The sequence below is a fragment of the Leptodactylus fuscus genome, chromosome 7 (genome assembly GCF_031893055.1).
Source record: "Leptodactylus fuscus isolate aLepFus1 chromosome 7, aLepFus1.hap2, whole genome shotgun sequence".
NCBI classification, from domain to species: Eukaryota; Metazoa; Chordata; class Amphibia; order Anura; family Leptodactylidae; genus Leptodactylus; species Leptodactylus fuscus.
The window spans coordinates 120,422,054-120,439,993 of record NC_134271.1 but is presented as its reverse complement, the minus strand read 5'-3'; the positions used below and the strand labels follow the sequence as shown (position 1 = coordinate 120,439,993).

At 40.7% G+C, this 17,940-nt stretch overlaps 1 protein-coding gene across 4 annotated transcripts in view; it reads right to left on the bottom strand.

Moving 5' to 3' along the window:
• Positions 1-16,927, bottom strand: part of RYR3 (ryanodine receptor 3) — a 485,624-nt gene extending 468,697 nt beyond the window's left edge. For all 4 annotated transcript variants that reach the window (XM_075282947.1, XM_075282949.1, XM_075282950.1 and 1 more), the window contains exons 1-2: positions 16,808-16,927; positions 13,802-13,955 (exon numbers count right to left, since the gene is read on the bottom strand). In XM_075282947.1, the coding sequence (XP_075139048.1) occupies positions 13,802-13,858 (57 nt within the window). In that variant the 5' untranslated portion in view covers positions 13,859-13,955; positions 16,808-16,927. The remainder of the gene's footprint in view (positions 1-13,801; positions 13,956-16,807) is intronic.
• Between the last annotated feature and the right edge of the window lie 1,013 nt (positions 16,928-17,940).

The following is a 17,940-nucleotide window of genomic DNA, read 5'->3' as shown; positions in this document are numbered from 1 at the left end:
AATTTTTTTTAAAAAATTTTTTATTCACACTACTGCGCTTACTAAATGGGGAAAAAGCAGATCACTGATGTACTGCATTGCAATGCTAATGTATTGCAATGCATTGCTAATTACTGGCATTTGTATTACAGGTGTTCAAAATGAAAATCAAAATTAAAAAGCGCCTGGCTTGTATGCCCCAGATATTATGGTCTAAACAGAGAGCTATATGGGGGCCACACGGTGGCTCAGTGGTTAGCACTGCAGCCTTGCAGCGCTGGAGTCCTGGTGTTCAAATCCCGCCAAGGGCAAAAAACCATCCGCAAGGAGTTTGTATGTTCTCCCCGTGTTTGCATGGCTTTCCATCCCATATTCCAAAAAAAGACATACTGATAGGGAAAAATGTACATTGTGAGCTCTATGTAGGGCTCACAATCTACATTTAAAAAAAATAAATAAAATAAAATAAACTGATTGTCATCACAACAATCTTTTCTCCCTCTTATTCTATGAAATATGACCGTGCGTTGATTTATATTTGGTCATACAGAGGGAATATTTTGCTATGAGGAGTAGACTGGATTGTGACCCTCTATAGCTCTCTGTTTAGACCATAATATCTGGGGCATACAAGCCAGGCGCTTTTTAATTTTGATTTTCATTTTGAGCACTTGGGTTACGTACCCCAAATAAATTAGAGACATTTTTAACAGTTCACGATTTATTTTGGATTTTGACTAATTTGTGATTGAAACCACTTGATTGTTAGATCGGTGGCCTTGTTTTTGAACATTTGTATTACAGGCCGCATAGAGCAGCCTGTAATACAAATAAATGAGTCAAGACATTTTTGCAGATATAAAGGACATCAGAACTGCAGGCTTTAGATGGGTTTCCCATGAACATAACCATTTTTAAAGTGATTTATCATTAAAAAAAAAACAAACCTGATTTTAAATTAAAAGCACATAGGAATAGCCTTTACAAAGGCTATTCATCTTTTAACTTTTTTTGCAAGTCCAAGCCGACGTTTTTGATTTTTTTTTCTTTTCTTCTTTATGCTAATTGTGCTCGGAAAGCACAGGGGGAGTTCTCCCTGTGCTCTTGTAAGAGACCATCGTAAAATAGCGTCAGGATAAACGCAGTTGGCTGTTCCATCAGCCATTTTGTGCTGGTCTTGCGTAAGAAGATGAGTGAAGAGGAGGAGACGCATTAGGAGAAGAAGACAGAGGTGGCACTGGAATGGATAACAATGTTCTGCTCTGGGAACGCCTCCTGTGCTTTTTGAGCACAATTAACATAATGAAGAAAAGAAGAAAAATCCAAATACGGACAGACCTGTAAAATAGTGGTAAAAGATGAATAGCCCTCTAAAGGCTATTTCTACAAGCTTTTAGTTTAAAAACTGGGAGGGGGGGTTAATGATAAAATTCCTTTAAATTTGTATTCTGTAAAACAATTACAGGATACTTGAGTTTTCCTGAAAAGTTGAAATATGTGCATGGTCTTACTGGGCAGTCTGTTAAATGACTATACTGTATAAACCTGATGTTCTATCAGTTTTTCTGCAGTTAATATCCCCCATTATGGCTGCAAGCACATTTTGCATTTGTCTCTGCGTCTGCGTGCATGCGCTATAAGGAATAGTCTGTACCTTCTCTTCTTTAAATGTAATTCTGCCAGGAGTAACTATATAATAGCAAGCAAATAGCTGAAAAAGCTCAAGTGACCATTATATCGGAGAACTAGGACACTGACCTGCGAACGCAGGGTAAAAACATGCAGGCATGCAGTTAAACAACAACAAAAAATCTATCAGCACAGTAAGGAAAGCTGCTTGCTATCTATGAATAATATCCTATCTGTAATAACATAAGCAGTCCACCTCCACTCACTGTGAAGAGGTCTTTCTTTTGGATCATATCTATGGATGGATCCTCTCTAGCAACAGAAAATGGACTGCAAATTAGCTTGACAGAAGACACCTAGAGGCCGGAACTTTAGAGAGGTTTTTCCAGCCAGAAGTAAGACACATTGTTAATTAGAGTACACTACATTTTGGTCAAGAATGGCATGCTCTATGAAATGAGACTAAAGTGTCTAAAACGTTAGTGACCAGTTAAAAGTTTAACATTTTTGAAAATATTAGTTATAGTTAATTAACATTTTTTAGTTTTAAAGATATTAAACAAAATCTCATTCACTTTGCTGGTACTGTAAAACACACAGTTTTTTTCTTTATCGGTGTGTTTCAACAACAGGCAAAAATGCTGTTTCTGCAATGTAGGGCTTTAGAAATTGTGTTAACCCCTTCCCGACATTCGCCGTAATAGTACGGCGCTGCAGGGAAGGGCTTCCCGCAAACTGCCGTACTATTACTGCGGATGCATGGTGCGCACACAGAAACTGTGTGCGCACCATGCACTGCGGGTGACAGCCGTAATACACGGCTGACAATGCCCCGTAACACCCGCGTTCGGAACCGGGTCCGATCGCGGGTGTTAACCCCTGAGATGCCAGCGGTCAACATGACCACCGGCACCTCCGGGGTTTCAACATAACATGGTGCCGATCGGCACCCCCCGCGCCGGTTTCGGGGGGTGCCGGTGTTCGTAGGGGGCAGCCCGGGGTCTGATCAGTGACCCCGGGTCTGCCCCTTCACTTACCCCGTCCTCGCGCCTGGCCGATCCTGCCGTAAATGAAGCTGTCAGCCTGTGCGTCTACACAGGCTGACAGCTTCCTATACTCTGCAATACACGTGTAACACGTGTATTGCAGCGTATATCTATTGAAGCAGTGATCAGCCGATCACTGCTTCAATCCCCCATGGGGACAGAAAAAAAAAGTGAAAAAAATGTAAAAATAAAAAAGTTTAAATAAGTTTAAAATAAATTACAAATAAATAAAGCCCCAAAAATCCCTTTTTCCCCATATAAAATATTTTATTATGTAAAATAAAGAAAAAGAGAAAAAAACATAACATATTTGGTATCGCCGCGTCCGTAATAACCTGAACAATAAAATTAAAACATTATTTAACCCGAACGGCGAACGGCGTAAAAAAAAACGTAGAAAACCACACAAAATAATGATTATTCACCACCTTTCCCTTACAAAATGTTCAATAAAAAGTAATCAAATGGTTAGATGAAAACCAAAATGGTACCAATAAAAAGAAGAGGTCTTCCCGCAAAAAATAAGCCCTCAACCAGCTCTGTCTACCGAAAAATAAAAATGTTATGCCTTTCAGAAGATGGCGATGCAAAAATAGTAGATTTTTTTCCCTAAATTGAATTTTATTCTGCACAAATAGCAACACATTAAAAAATAATATAAATGAGGTATCCCCATAACCGTACCGACCTGCAGAATAAAGGTAACATGTTACTTATGCTGTACGCTGCACGGGAAAAAAAATAAATGCTAAAAAGTAATGCCAGAATTGATGTTTCCTTTTACATCCCACCCAGAAAGAGTTAATAAAATGTAGTCAATAAGTTACAGGCCCCAAAATGGTGGCATTGAGAAGCTCATCTAATACTGCAAACACCAAGCCCTCATATGGCCACATTGCCAGAAAATAAAAATAAAAATCTAGCTTGTACAATGTGAAGACAAAAACCCTAAAAGTCGCCAAATCATTAGGACATAAGTGGCTGTGACTAGAAGGAAATGTGTAAGCGGTGCGAGCGTTTTCAGGGGACACCCCATATTTAGAGCTTATGAGAGATAATACACCAGCGCTGACCCCCCAGAATGCCCCTCTTCCCCGTCCGTGTCATAGGAGCTAGTGGGAAAATAGAATAGGATTTGGTGTACCCAATTTACTCCGCACAGCTTACACATTCACTTCGGGGTTACTAATGCTCACAACATCACTTGATAAATTCTTTGAGGGGTGCGGTTTTCAAAATGGGGTCACTTTCTAGAGGTTTCCACTGTTTTGACACCTCAAGGGCTTTGTAAAAGCGACATGGTGCCTGAAACTGATCACAGCTACATCTGCCCTCTAAAAGCTCCTTGGTGCGCCTTCCCTTCTGTGTCTCGCGGTGCGTCCATATATTAGTTTACACCCACAAGTGGGGTACTATGGTAGTCGGGAGAACTTGCCTAACAAATTGTGAGATGCGTTTTCTCCTTTAACCCCTTGTGAATGTGCAAATTCTAGGGCTAAACGAAAATATTAGTAAAATAAAATGAAATTTGAAAATTTCACCTCCATTTTGTATTAATTCCTGTTAAGCACTTATAGGGTTAAATTACTAGGTATATGTTGTTTTGGCTTATTTAAGGGGTGCAGTTTTGAAAATGGGGTGATTTATGGGGGGGTTTAATACAAGGGTCTTTCAAAACCCCTTCATAACTGGATTAGTCCCTTAAAAAATGGGTTTTGGAAATTTCTTGAAAATTTTGAATATTGTTGTTTCACTTGTAAATCTTCTAATGTCTGTAAAAAATAAAAGGGTGACTAAAGTTTGATGCCGACATAAAGCAGAGATCTGGGACATGAGATTTAGGATATAATTTTGGCGGTCTGACTTTCTGTATGCACATCATTTCAAACTTTATAAAATGCATATTTTTCAAAATTTCCACCAAATTTCCTATTTTTTCATAATTAAACACAAAACATATCAACCAAAATTTACCACTAACATGAAGTACAATGTGTTACGAAAAAACAATCTCAAAATTACTTTGGTAAGTTAAAGCGTTCCAAAGTTATTGCCACATAAAGTGACATGTCCGTTTTGAAAAATCGAGCTTGGTCAGGAAGTCAAAAAGTGCCATCGGCGGGAAGGGGTTAATAAATTGAGCTTTACAATGTCATGCAGCAGCCTGGGTGATAGGACTGTTCTATCTCCAGGCTTTGTTCCTGATTTAACATTTCAACATTCTAATGTTAGATGTGAACTCTGATATCTCTGTAGACACACTTCAAGTAACTAGGATCCCAGTAGGATGCCTCTATTAAGTTGTATTTAAAATAAAAAAAAAAAAAAAAAAGAAGAGGAAAAGAAAAAAGGAAAATAATTAAATTCAAAACAATCCATTATCCAATTTGACACACAAATAACAAATGAATAAAAACACAAAATTTTTTTAAAAAGCTTGCCCTGCAAAAACTAAGCTAAACATAACTCTGTAGAAAGAATTATATAACATATTATTATGGTTGTCAGAATATGGTGATGAAGAGCAATTTTTTTGCAAAGTTTTTAATATTTATTTATTTATTTTACAAATAGTGGAGCATAAAGAATATAAATTTGGTATAACTGAAGTCATTCTGACCAGCAGAATAAAGTGAAAAAAAAATTAAACTTTCCCAATACTTTGCTTAGTACATTAAATAATACCAATTGCAAAAAAAAAAAAAAAAAAAAAAAAGTCCTCATATGATAAAAAAAGTGTAATGTTTTCCTGCTCAATCTACGTGCCCTACTTGACAAATTTGCCCTGGCATCAGGGTGGAAGATCAATGAGACCGAAGCACTTTTTATTTTGGCAATATCCCCACATATACTAAGAAGCTTCTTCAAATCAACTTAGAGTTAGAGATTGGCGAATCTCCCAAGATTCATTTCATTTTGGGTTTGGGTTGGGTTCTTGATTCGTTTCAGGATGAACAAGTTCTGATAGAACCGTAAGTGAAATTATTATACTCTGTGGTATACTCTTCAGAGATGGCGTTGAGAAAAAAAATAATATAATTCTCACCTTCCCTCACCTCTTTGGGCCTCCTTGCGGCATCCGGAGCCCTCTCTTGGTCTCTTTGGTGACGTAATGTATCCAGGGTCATCGCTGAAGCCTGTGTTTTGGGTATGCCAAGCGTTATAACATCATGATGCTCGGCGCCCCCATGTGATCTCTGTAGCCCAATCACGGGCCTCATCGGTGACCCTGGGTGTATGATGTCACCTGGAGAGAAACATTTGCTGCGAGGAGGCCCAAAAGAGGTGCGAGAAGGAGATTATAAATGATTTTTCTTTTCACCTACCCTGGGCCTCCACCTGTTATACTCTGTGGTCTGAAGAGACCATGAGTATAATAATTCACTGTAATGCATGTTGCAGCGGCCATTTTAAATCATCCAAGACAAATCTCCAATTGTTTGCTTTCATAAAAACTGAACAATTTGCGATATTTGGGTTGAACCCCACTCATGCTGAAGTGGATCACCTATCTCTGCTTAAGATTTAAAACACAACAAAATTTATTGCCTTGAATCTGCAATCCTTATATTCCCAGAACTATCTCCACCTCTTAAAACAACTAAAAGATTACCTGAGACAACCCTATCATGGTATATATACTTGGTTAAGATAAACACATTACCTAAATTCTTTACCTGTTTTGCTATTTACCCATACCACTAGTATTAAAATACATTCACAATCTCCAAAACACTATCTGTAGATTTATCGTATGTATAGTTGACAGACTGTGCCATATTTAATGCTTTTCCTTTAATTAAAAAAAAAAAAAAAAACTTATAGACACAAAAGAGTTATTGCTCTTGAAAGGCAAGTTGGAAAAATGAAAAACAGCCATATCATGAAGGGGGTTAACTAGAGGGTGGGAAACATACCCTGGCATGAACAAGTACAGTAAGGGAAAATTTAAATGTCATAGCTACTATGTATAATAAAATAGGTGTTTAAGGTAGGAAAAAATAAAATAAGGGAAATCTCTCAGTTAATGAAGTCACATTCTGTGTGATACTGCCATCTGCTGGATGATATGGATATACTACTGCCTTAAGGTTAGTTCACACGGGGAGCGGTAAGGCGGATTTTGGCACCAAGAGTCGCATTTTCCGACAGTTGTGGCTTCCCCCTCCAGAGCATGCTCAAATGAATGGGCTGACTCCGGAGGCTGCTGCCGCCAGGTGGATGCCACGGCACAACAAGCCGTGGAATCCGCCTGAAGAAAGGGCAGCCCGCTTCTTTTTTCCGTGAGCGGCAACATGCAAAAAAGTAGCCTGGCCGTCTACATAGACCACCATTGTGAAGGGACGGATTATAACATAGATTACGCGCCATAATCCGCCCCCTCTATGCCCGTGTGAACTAGAACTTAGGAAAGCCACGATCGGAGGAAGAAGAGCGTGGATGAAGAAGACGGCGCACCCTGAATGCCTGCCCAGCGTGCACGTTCGGTAAGTAGATCACATTCTTTTTTAGGGTATTATTTTAAAACTGGTGGGTAGTTTAATATAACATTTACAGTGCCTGAAAAGCCTTTTTAAAGGCTATTCACGCATATGTGGGGCTCTATCAGCATGATTTTGCTGATAGAGCCCCTTTAAATGTCCCAATTTTAGCCTAATAAAGAGGCCTCTGTGCACTGAAAGCTTGGCGATATAAGGGTTTAGGTTTATTATGCCTTGTACTCCATCTTTTACTCAAATGGGATCTTTATGCAAAAATTATTTTTTTTTAAATTATGCGCTGCCTTCGCCACATCCCCGAAAAAGGGACTTGGTGTGGGTGAACAAGGGGCGATATGAAAGGGCGATATGAAGACTGTGGTTAATAACATACAGGCTTCATAAATCCCCCCCATTTTTTTGTATTTAGCCAATAAGGGTAACACTACTATATTACTTTTGTCTTTTTTGACACAAATGTATTTGATACTAAGAAAATACTAAATAAAATAATATAATTCACCTAAGATATAATACATTGAAGTGAATCTTAGAAGAAAATCAACTAAACAACTCACAACTATGTGCTGGTCCTAGCTCTCTGGTGATAACCAACACGGTGGCCATTACAGCTCAGATAAGACTTCTGACAGGATCTTGACAGAAAGTTGCCGGGTAATGTGACACAGACAGCTCGCTCAGAAGTCTTCACACAGGGGAAATTTCATGAAAACGTACAATATATGTGACTTTTCTGTCATGACATGAAGGTTACATGCTCATTTTTCTCCACAGGGGATTCGTACGTACAGTCACTCCATTCCTATATTATCACTGGAAGTTTCCCGCTCTTTTTTCTGTTATATTTGGGTCACCTTCATACAAAACGGTCATTTTGAGGTAAAAAGAGAGTGAATTTACAATGAAAATGTGTTTAATCCACCGTGTAGCTCCTGCACTGTACATATAAGTGTATGGATAGATAGATAGATAGATAGATAGATAGATAGATAGATAGATAGATAGATAGATAGATAGAGGTCTAATATAAAATGACTATTGTACCTTTTCCCATTGCTTTGCTGTGCCCTCTTTTGTGAGGAAATGTGGGTGGAGGGGACAAGTAAGCTCCTCTTCTCCCCCATATTGGGTTCAGTACTCTTTCCTCCCACAGATGATTGCCCCCTAGGATCCGGCTCCTTCCCCCATTCCTCGGCTGGTGATGTCTCCACCTCACAGGAGACCTCGCTGTCCTTGGGGCTAGTGAATGGATCCAAAATCGTACTGCAGTGGAACTTACTCCTGTTTTAGACCAGGGGACACACGTGGAGTAAAGGGTTTTACAGTCCCGGCAAAGAGGATGGGATTCTAGCAAATCGTATTCACACACAGCAAATCGAAGCATGTCAACTATACCTATGGAAATGCCACTGGTTTCCCTATAGGTATAATGGAAGCAGAAAGTCCACAGAGGAAACCTCGGGATACTTTATGTGAAAAGTGCTACGGGAAAAACCACAACGCGTTGCCACCTCAGTTTTTCGGGAAGCGCTTTTTTTCTGTGGCCTGCTACGTGAGGCCTTAGCTTTAAAGGGATGTTTCAGAACTACCTGAAGCTTTCTCATACAACTGTATTATATAGGAAAGCTGGTAGCATTTTGTATTCAGTGAGCTCCTCCTTGTGGTGGTTTTAGGAAACAACACCACACTTTGGTAATGTGCTTTTCGAACAACCAACCAAGGACAAACTAAATAATTTGTTATAATACCCAACATGGCTGGCAAATGACTGTGTTATTTACCCTCAAATGCCAAATGAGCGGGCAATTTTGAGTCTTGATCCAGAGATTTGGAGCTACATAACAGGATTGGCTCCAAATGTTTTGCTGGATACAGGGTGATCTGAGGGGAGAGCAAGGAGTATAGGGCATTACTAATAACTGGCACCCAAGTTTCTTACAGCATTTACAAATCAGCAACAAAGGGCTCGTTCACATCTGCGTTGTGGTCTCCGTACTGCAGGTTTCCGTTTCCTGCCTAAAACAGAGGCAGGAGACGGAAACCTGCAGGAGTCTCTCTCACCCATTCATTTAAATGGGTGAGAGAGATGTCCGGCCGTGAGCGGCGGTGAGCGTTTTGTGCTCTCCGCCGCGAAACCGGGTTTCATAATCCGGACACAGAGTCGGACATGCAGTACTCTGTGTCCGGATAAAAAAAATCCGGTTTCGCGGCGGAGAGCATAAAACGCTCACCGCCGCTCACGGCCGGACCCGGTCTGAGCTTTCCGACTTCTGGCATGCAGAAGACGGAAAGCTCAGAACGGAAAGAAGAACGCAGGTGTGAACCTAGCGTAAATTGTTAAAGTTACCCCCCATTTTATGGGCAGCCAGTGCAGTGACAAAGGATTAATATTATGGGGGCAAGCAAGGGTTATTTGCCATTTAAAGAGGATTTATGGCCCTCAGACAGAAGTTAGAGAAGGGCATGGCAGAGGTTAAAATACACTTGAATTGCACGGAGTCTTATTCCCTATACGTATGCCAGCTACAAAGCTGAGCTTCCTGCACAACCACTATTATATAGACAGCACTCATATATACAATGAAGGGGATGCTGCAGGCACATAAATGTGGCCGTCCCTTCAAACAGCTGACCAGGGGAAGAGTACGGAGCGGTCACTATGCTGACAATCTTTTGCACACTGTAGCCCAGATTTAGTATTGTAGTTATGACAAGACACTGACATATACCGTACATGGTGCATGTTTGGCCCAATGTAATGGATCTGTGGCACAGTATTGCACATCTAGTTTGGGCTGAAAAATTTTGACATGCTATACATGTATATGTGGTTACTCAGAAAAGGGGGCGTGGCTTAATGGCACCACCATGTGCCAAAAATGTCCCAAAATAGGGCTGAAAGACTAGACAGAGTAAATCTGTGCCAGATTTATCATCCAGCAATGACCACTGTGATAAATCTGGTGTATTGTCAGACTGCCTGACTACTTTTGCACTAAGGTTACATTCACACAACCAAAGTGCAAAACAACTGTGAAAAATATCTATTTTTCATAGCTATTTTGCACCTAAGGAGCACTGTTTTCACTGATCCACCATTCATTTAAGTGTATGGAGGGAAGGATCCATGAAAATGGACTAAAATAGGACAGATGTCACACGGCCATTAATCACTGTGAATGTAGCTTAACTATTAGTCAATCTGGGCCTCGGTCTGTTTGCTATGTCTACTGTATGTGCTGTAAAAGCTCATTGCAACATTGCAAATACAGCAATGGACCCTATTATACTGGCAGAGGCCAGTTATCCATGCTATTTCATAAAGAGGTATCCAATTAAAAAAAAATGACCATGGTTCCTTATAGGTGCAATCCAAGTGCATGCAGTAAATGTATACTGTACTGTGAGCACTACATGTCCCAACTAAATGGCACCAATGCAGTTTTCCAATTGGCCAATCTTACCAAACAATTTCGGATCCATTATGTGGATTTGTACACATAACTAACAAACATTTTCAAAGATCTCAAAGTAAGGTTTTCTTATCCATCAAATCTTGCGACTGACAACATTGCGGCAATTTGTATATTCCCAACTAATACCTGTTGGCTATGGAGAAATGCAGCAGATCACATAAACCCATCCGCAGATAATAGCAAAGGGTTAATCATGTTTATAGAGCGTTTGCTTGCATGGAGGTTACAGAAAGCAAGTGCATGGAATTTATCCAGGTTGCTGATGTAAAGCTGATTATGGAGCTGAGAGGAGATGAAGAGAGAGGTCTGTGAGATTAGGTTTTGCCCTCACAGTCTGCCCTACATTGATAATGAATTATTCAGTATATAGCCATGGTAGATCAGATCACACATTAATGTACATCCCTAAAAACGTCTGTCTAAATTAACACACAAACCCATTTTATATCCTAAGAAGAGATGCAAAAGGTTAAAAAAAAAAGGTTCAGCATTCCTCCCCCTCTTAACCCTTGGCTTCCTGACCTAGTTATGTCATACCCATGGTAGAGCATCTATCTCTGCCCCCTACTGCCAATTTCTAAACTGCCTGTCCTCATATCACCCCTATTTGTGCTGCCATTCCTGGTACATACTTATAGACTTTTGTTTGATATGTCGCATATCTATTTTTCACTAATTTTTGGGCCCGCATAACTACCTACACCACAACTGAAGTTGCAGAAAAAAATTGAGCTATATGTGAAGTTTACTTTCTGGTTGGTTGTTCCTCTTGGAATCAGATTATTACAGTCAAATAATATTAACTCTTCAAATAGGTAGTCTACTTATTACTCAGATTTCAGTAATGCCATACACTTGTGTGTAATTGTAAAAGAAATGCTGAAACAATTCGGGCTTACCTTAGCCTGCATGATAAAGCCCCTTGGATCTCATGGGCAATGCATGTAAGCAAACTTCAGTGTTCATAGGTTCCAAAGATGGCAGCTGCTGTGACCTTGACTGCACATGTACTGATAGCGTTCAGCGCAAGTCCAGATACAGGAAATTTTGCTACTTGTATCTGAGCCTTTGTTGAAAATTTTCAGTGTGTGCACAGTTGAATATTCTATGAAACTTTTTAGGGTTTTTTGTATGCATAACCAGAGGGACACTAGGAGGGCTTCATAACGTGGGCCTAAGTGTATACCCAGCCTTATAGGGGTTTTCTGGGTAAAAAATATATATATATATATTTTTTTTTTAAATGTCTGTTAGTGCTATTATTGTGTTAATAAATGCACCCATATACCTTTAGCCGTGTTTTGAGTGATTTCTGGGTGTCTCTGGAAGCTCCTGTATCTCCTGCATTTGCTTACATTGTTCTGCTTCCTGCTATGTAACTTCCTTACTAACCCCTCTCACCGTACTCCCCCCTCCTTCCTCATTTCCTCCCTCCCTGTCTCTCTAGCTATCCTGCCCCTTCCCTACCTACTCAGCCCAACTCCCAACTCATACTATATACTTATTCTCCAAGCTTCTTCCTGTGAGACTAAGGGCTAGTTCACACGTAGGCAAAGGGGCGGATTTTGACAGCGGATTTCGCTTCAAAATCCGCCCCTTTACAATGGTGGTCTATGTAGACCACCGGGCTTTTCTTTTCCGCTAGCGGCAGGCTGCCGCTAGCGGAGAAAAGAAAGGACATGCCCTTTCTTCAGGCGGAAGCCGCGCGGCTTCCGCCCCCGGCAGCTCCCTCCTATGTCGGCTCATTCATTTGAGCCGACAGCGGAGGGGAAAGCCGTGACCGCGATGGTCGCGGCAGGCGGGTTTTGACAAGAGAGAGACGCGGCTCACCGCGTCTCTCTCGGTGTCAAAACCCGCGCGGGCAGTTCGGGTGAACTGACCCTAACCCTCCTCCTCCTGTCCTGATTCTGTCTGTACATGCTCTTCTCCTCCAGTGATGATCCACCTCTACTGCACATGTGTGGATGCGCAGTAGAGGTGGATTATCAGCAGCAGCACGCACAGTGGGGGGAGTGGTAGTGACGATCCGATTCTGGAATTGGAGAAATGAATCGTCACTGGATAATCAAAGAATGTCCCTGGGCAGTCACATGACCATCGGAGGGATATGAGTAACGATACATTTTATATTACTAATGTTATTTAGAAAGTAGGAGGGTGTCTAGATTAGTGTAGAAATTTCCAGTTATTTTGGACAACCCTTCAAGCGACACTTGTTCTCACAGATTCAGGACACCATAGTTCTGATTTCTATGACAAAATCTTAGTTATAAAATCAAATGTGGCAGATTAATAGCAGAAATTCATCTGTCCTATTAATCTGAATGAGGCTTGCAAAAATCCATGTGCTTGCCACCAAAATAACTCCAGATCAATGTGAAAGATTTTCAGTTGCAGAAATGTATGCAACATAATCTGCTGTATGAGAGCTAACTGTAAAAGTGAGTCCACACCTAGAAGCACATAGACTTCACTATAGACTTCTATAAACAAAAGCAAACATGTAAAACACAGTTAAAAAACAGTGAAAGGGAGCCTTCACACGGAGTATACGTAAAAGTTGTTCAGAATGAGCGCGTAAAAAACAGCTCCCATTGACTTGAATGGGTGCCGGCATACGAGCGCTACCCATTGAAATCAATGGGAGGCTTTTTTCCCTATTGCTTTCAATGTGTTAGGCTCAGCAGTGGGGTAGGGACGCCTGGCTTTAGGGTGCGTTCACACGATGTAACGTGCTGCGTGATATGGCACGTATATGGCGTGAGAGTTTGCGCACCGTAAACGCTCGGAAGTTATAATCGTATACGCCGGCGGCCGCAAAATCACGGCTGCAAAATAACGCGGCGTATACGATCCTAACTCCCATTGAAATCAATGGGAGCGTTTACGGCACGCAAACTTACACACGCCATATACGTGCAATATCATGCGGCACGTTACATCGTGTGAACGCACCCTTAAGGTGCAAATTGGGCTACAACAACTATAATTCTAAAAAACTAACGTTTTCACACATCAGTGATACACTGCTAAAAATCAGTGCACGTCTATTTCTTTATGCTACCCTCAAAGATGGCAGCATAAACTTCACACTTGTAAATTATATTCCCTTAAATGAATGCTTAATAAACGTCACTGCCTATAATTGAAAAAAATGCAATAAAATACTCACAGCAGTAGTACCTTGTATAGTAGATTCATTTTTACATGGAGACTCTTCGTTCCCCATAATGACATTGAACTCCACAAACAATGACTCCACACCGATAAGGTGGAATCAAGGATTGGTTTTTACTTCATTCTTTGGGTTCATCCATCTTAATCTTCTGGAAAGGTAAAAAGAGAAAAGTGACACATTTATGGGATGGTAGGCAAGATAACTTCCCAAAAGTACAGTCTGTAATCTGGCTCAAGTATAAATAGTGCAAACACAGTTCATTTACAGTTAAAACATAGTGTGTGTGTAAAAGGAATAATGCTAATTTTCACTATTACATGATTTGTATTCTGCATTTTTAGCAGGTTCCCCCTCTGTAGACCCTCTAATTTTAAGTAGTCCCTAAATTGGTGGGTGGAATCGATTACAAGCACTGTCTTCTCCTCTTGCTCTTGAGTTTCCTCAAGGCTCGGTCTTAGGCCCCACGCTCTTCTCTTTCTACACAACCCCTATTGGAAAAATCATCATCAGATTTTGCTTTCAGTCCAATCTTTATGCTGATGACACCCAATCATATACCTTATCCCGTGACATCACCCCTGCTCTAATACAGAATACCAGTGACTGTCTCTCTGCTGTCTCAAATATGTCTTCACTTTATCTGAAACTGAATATCTCAAGGATTGATCTACTGCTGTTTCCACCATCTAACAAACCTAACCCTGATATCTCCATTTCAGTCTCTGGCCTTACCATAACTCCTAGGCAGCACGTCCACTGCCTCAGGGTTATGTTTGGCTTAGACCTTTCCTTCATCCCCCATATCACTCACATGTTCATGTCATCTCCACCTCAAAAATACCTCCAGAATCTGCCTTTCCTTACCCTGGAAACATTAAAACCTGTATTGTCGTCCTCATTCACTCTTGACTTGACTACTATAACTCCCTTCTAATCAGTCTTCCCCTTACTAAACTCTAACCACTACAATGCTCCAAATGCTGCACTAATGCCTCCAATCTGTGCCAGTCACTACATTGGCTTCCTATTCTATACAGAATACAATATAAACTTATCACTCTCATCCACAAGGCTCTCCATAATGCCGCACCTCCCTACATTCCCTCCGTCATATCTGTCTATCACTGAACCCGTGCTCTCCATTCAGTCAATGACCTAAGACTAGCATCCTCTATTAACAGAACCTCCCACACTCGTATACAAGACTTCTTCCAAGTTGTACCACTTCTCTGGAATGCTCTACCCTGGACAATCAGATTGACTTCCAATGTCTACAGTTTCAAGCACAAACTAAGGACACATCTTTTCAGATAGGATTATCACAATTACTAATATAACTTCTTCCGCTGTTAGAATCCCTAAAACTAACCCTCCACTGTTCATGTTCCTGCAGTATCCCACAGGATATGATGCCATATCAGGCTGTAATCTTATATGTCCACCATCTGCACATAAAAAGACACTGACTGGTGACAGCTCATACAGCTTTATTTATATGGGTAATGAAAATAACCTTTATCACAAAATCGGCTGGAACACTGTATAAGAAATGCTACTTCAGATGCTGTCCTTACTACCTCTTGTGTCACCCCCTCTACCTTATAGATTGTAAGCTCTTGGGAGAAGGTCCTTCCACTCCATTGTGTGAATTAACTTATTGCTCTATGATGTCTCACTCTGTCTCTATTTGATACACATTTCCTATTCCTCTCCAGCACACTCTGTCTGTGCCTATCCACTTTCACTCAGCTCTTGCTCACTCTATTCCCTTCCCATAGACTACTACTATGTACTGTGATCTAATACCTGTGAGAACTACAGCAGCTGAGCTCTAGAGCAGCAGCTCTCCTGCGCTGGTTCAAAGAAAAAAAAAGTAAAAAAAAAATAAAAATTGCCCGGGCTGCCGCCCCCCTCCCATGCGCCCGAGGCGGGCACCTCACCTTGCCTCATTAGAGGTGCGGCGCTGCCTGGCGGACACGGAGAGCGGGGAGCAGTTTAATAGTGAGGATGTCTGCGATCGACCCATACTTCCTTTGCGATCGACCGGTAGATCGCAACCGACGTATTGAGCACCCCTGATCTATAGGATAGGGGATAACTTGGAGATAGGTGGAGGTCTGTCTGTTCAGTCCCCCCATTTAAATGTAGTGATAGGCCACAAGTGTGGAAGATGCCAAAGTACAGAGCTCAGCTGTCTCTGGTGTATCTGTTACAATTAATGCTTTTGACCCCTTCAGGCACCAGTACATCTGCCATCTCAGTACCCTATATAGCTATGTCCCTATATTGCAAGGTTGAGTAACATTTGTGCCCAACAGAAAAAATTGTGGGAGATTTTTCAAAAGAAATGAAAGGAAAAAAAAAATACATATTATTTTTACATTTGGCCTATCAAGTTTCTGCCTTATTTTTTCAAAAAGGTGCGTGTACTAACACAAAGCTTAATATGACGACAATTTAGGTATACCGGTATTTTCTGACAGCCCAAGTATTGCAAGCCCTCTGCAAAAGGAGAAGAATCCCAACAAATGTTCCCCAGCCCTCCAAACCAGAAGGTCTCACAGGGTCGGTAATGGACACTCTCCACTGAAGTTTAAGTTGAGCTAGTTTTACTCCTGAACACATCAGTTTCCATCATGATCCAAAGTCAAGATTTGGCTTTCTTGCAATAAATACATTGTAGTGCAGGACATTGCCTTTTTATAGGTACTACTGCATTAGAACTGATGTATGTACATCTGATGTCGTTTTTTACAGTGTATCATAGAAACTATGGACAGTCATTGGCTTATCATATTTATATATATTCTATAAATCAAGAGATTAAGAAAACATATGTACAGAATATAACAAATATAAGAAAAAAGTACCACAGCTTCTAAAAAAATACACATTTATATTGATCTCCCTTTCTAGAAATTTACAATAAGTTTACTACCTGCACTGACATATCATAAGAATGCTCTGGAAAATGACATTGGTAAAGACAATATCACTCACCAATTCAAGGTCATCTCTTATCTGACACCAGTGTTGTAGAATTAATAAAATCATACATGTTCTATCCTCTGGACAAACTTCATATTGCAAAGGCTAAGGCGCTTCACAGCAGTGACTAAACCATGTAGGAAAGGGATTTCACTTCTCTAACCTGTAAGCTAGGAAGCTTAAGAAGGTGTCGCCTGACCCGAAACGTATTCTAATCTGCAAAGTTATCTGGTTGTGACTAATGCATCCAGTCTTTTCAGAATGGTAGACCGACCATGAGGTGGTCTTTCATGCAATCTCCTTTTTCCTTAAGCTTCCCGCATGACTGAAGCCTGGATTTAATAAAGACATTCAACTTATCACATTATCAGGACCAACGATGTAGTCTCTTACTACATATGAGGAGTGTACGTTAAATTCAATGTCTCCTGTCCAGTGCAATGTAGTGGATCGAACCGATAGTCATAAAACTACCATAATTTAATGCTTGCTTGGCCCTTTGCTTCTCTTTATTTAGTCATGGTAACCCACACTGGTGGGCTGAGGTCTCTGTGGATAGATGTCTCAAAGGTCACAAGGTGCACATAGAAGTACATATATGGTGAACCAAATGATCGTTTCATGTTATCTGTAGAGAATTTCTGGTTCAGTGCATTACATTTTCACATACATCCTAAACATAGATGAAGAACACAAAAGCAAACAAATCAGTCTCAAATACTAGACTTTATTTATAAAAAAAAATAATGATCCGATATCATTTGTCTTGTAATAGTTGGGTAAAAAATATGCAAATCTATTCTCCAGGATGTAATTAGGAGAACAATGCCTCTGTATGCTGCCCTCTTGGGACAGCCCCCTTAACATCATGCATGACTCAGTTAAAAAGCCTACTTACATGACGCAGAGTTTATTGCCAAATTAGTATTTCTATTCCAAAAGGAACAGATTCCCAGCTATGGACAGTGCTGTTTCGGTCTTTTGGACCTCCTCAGCATAGCGCAGGGATACTGATTTAGCAGAGTGAGAGACTATAGACCAGGGTCAGGGGATAATCATACACATTAGGCAGAGTGTGTGCCTACATAGGCGTACGGAGACTTACAAGTCATTCCTGCCCCGCTAGGGATTCTGGGTAAAAAATA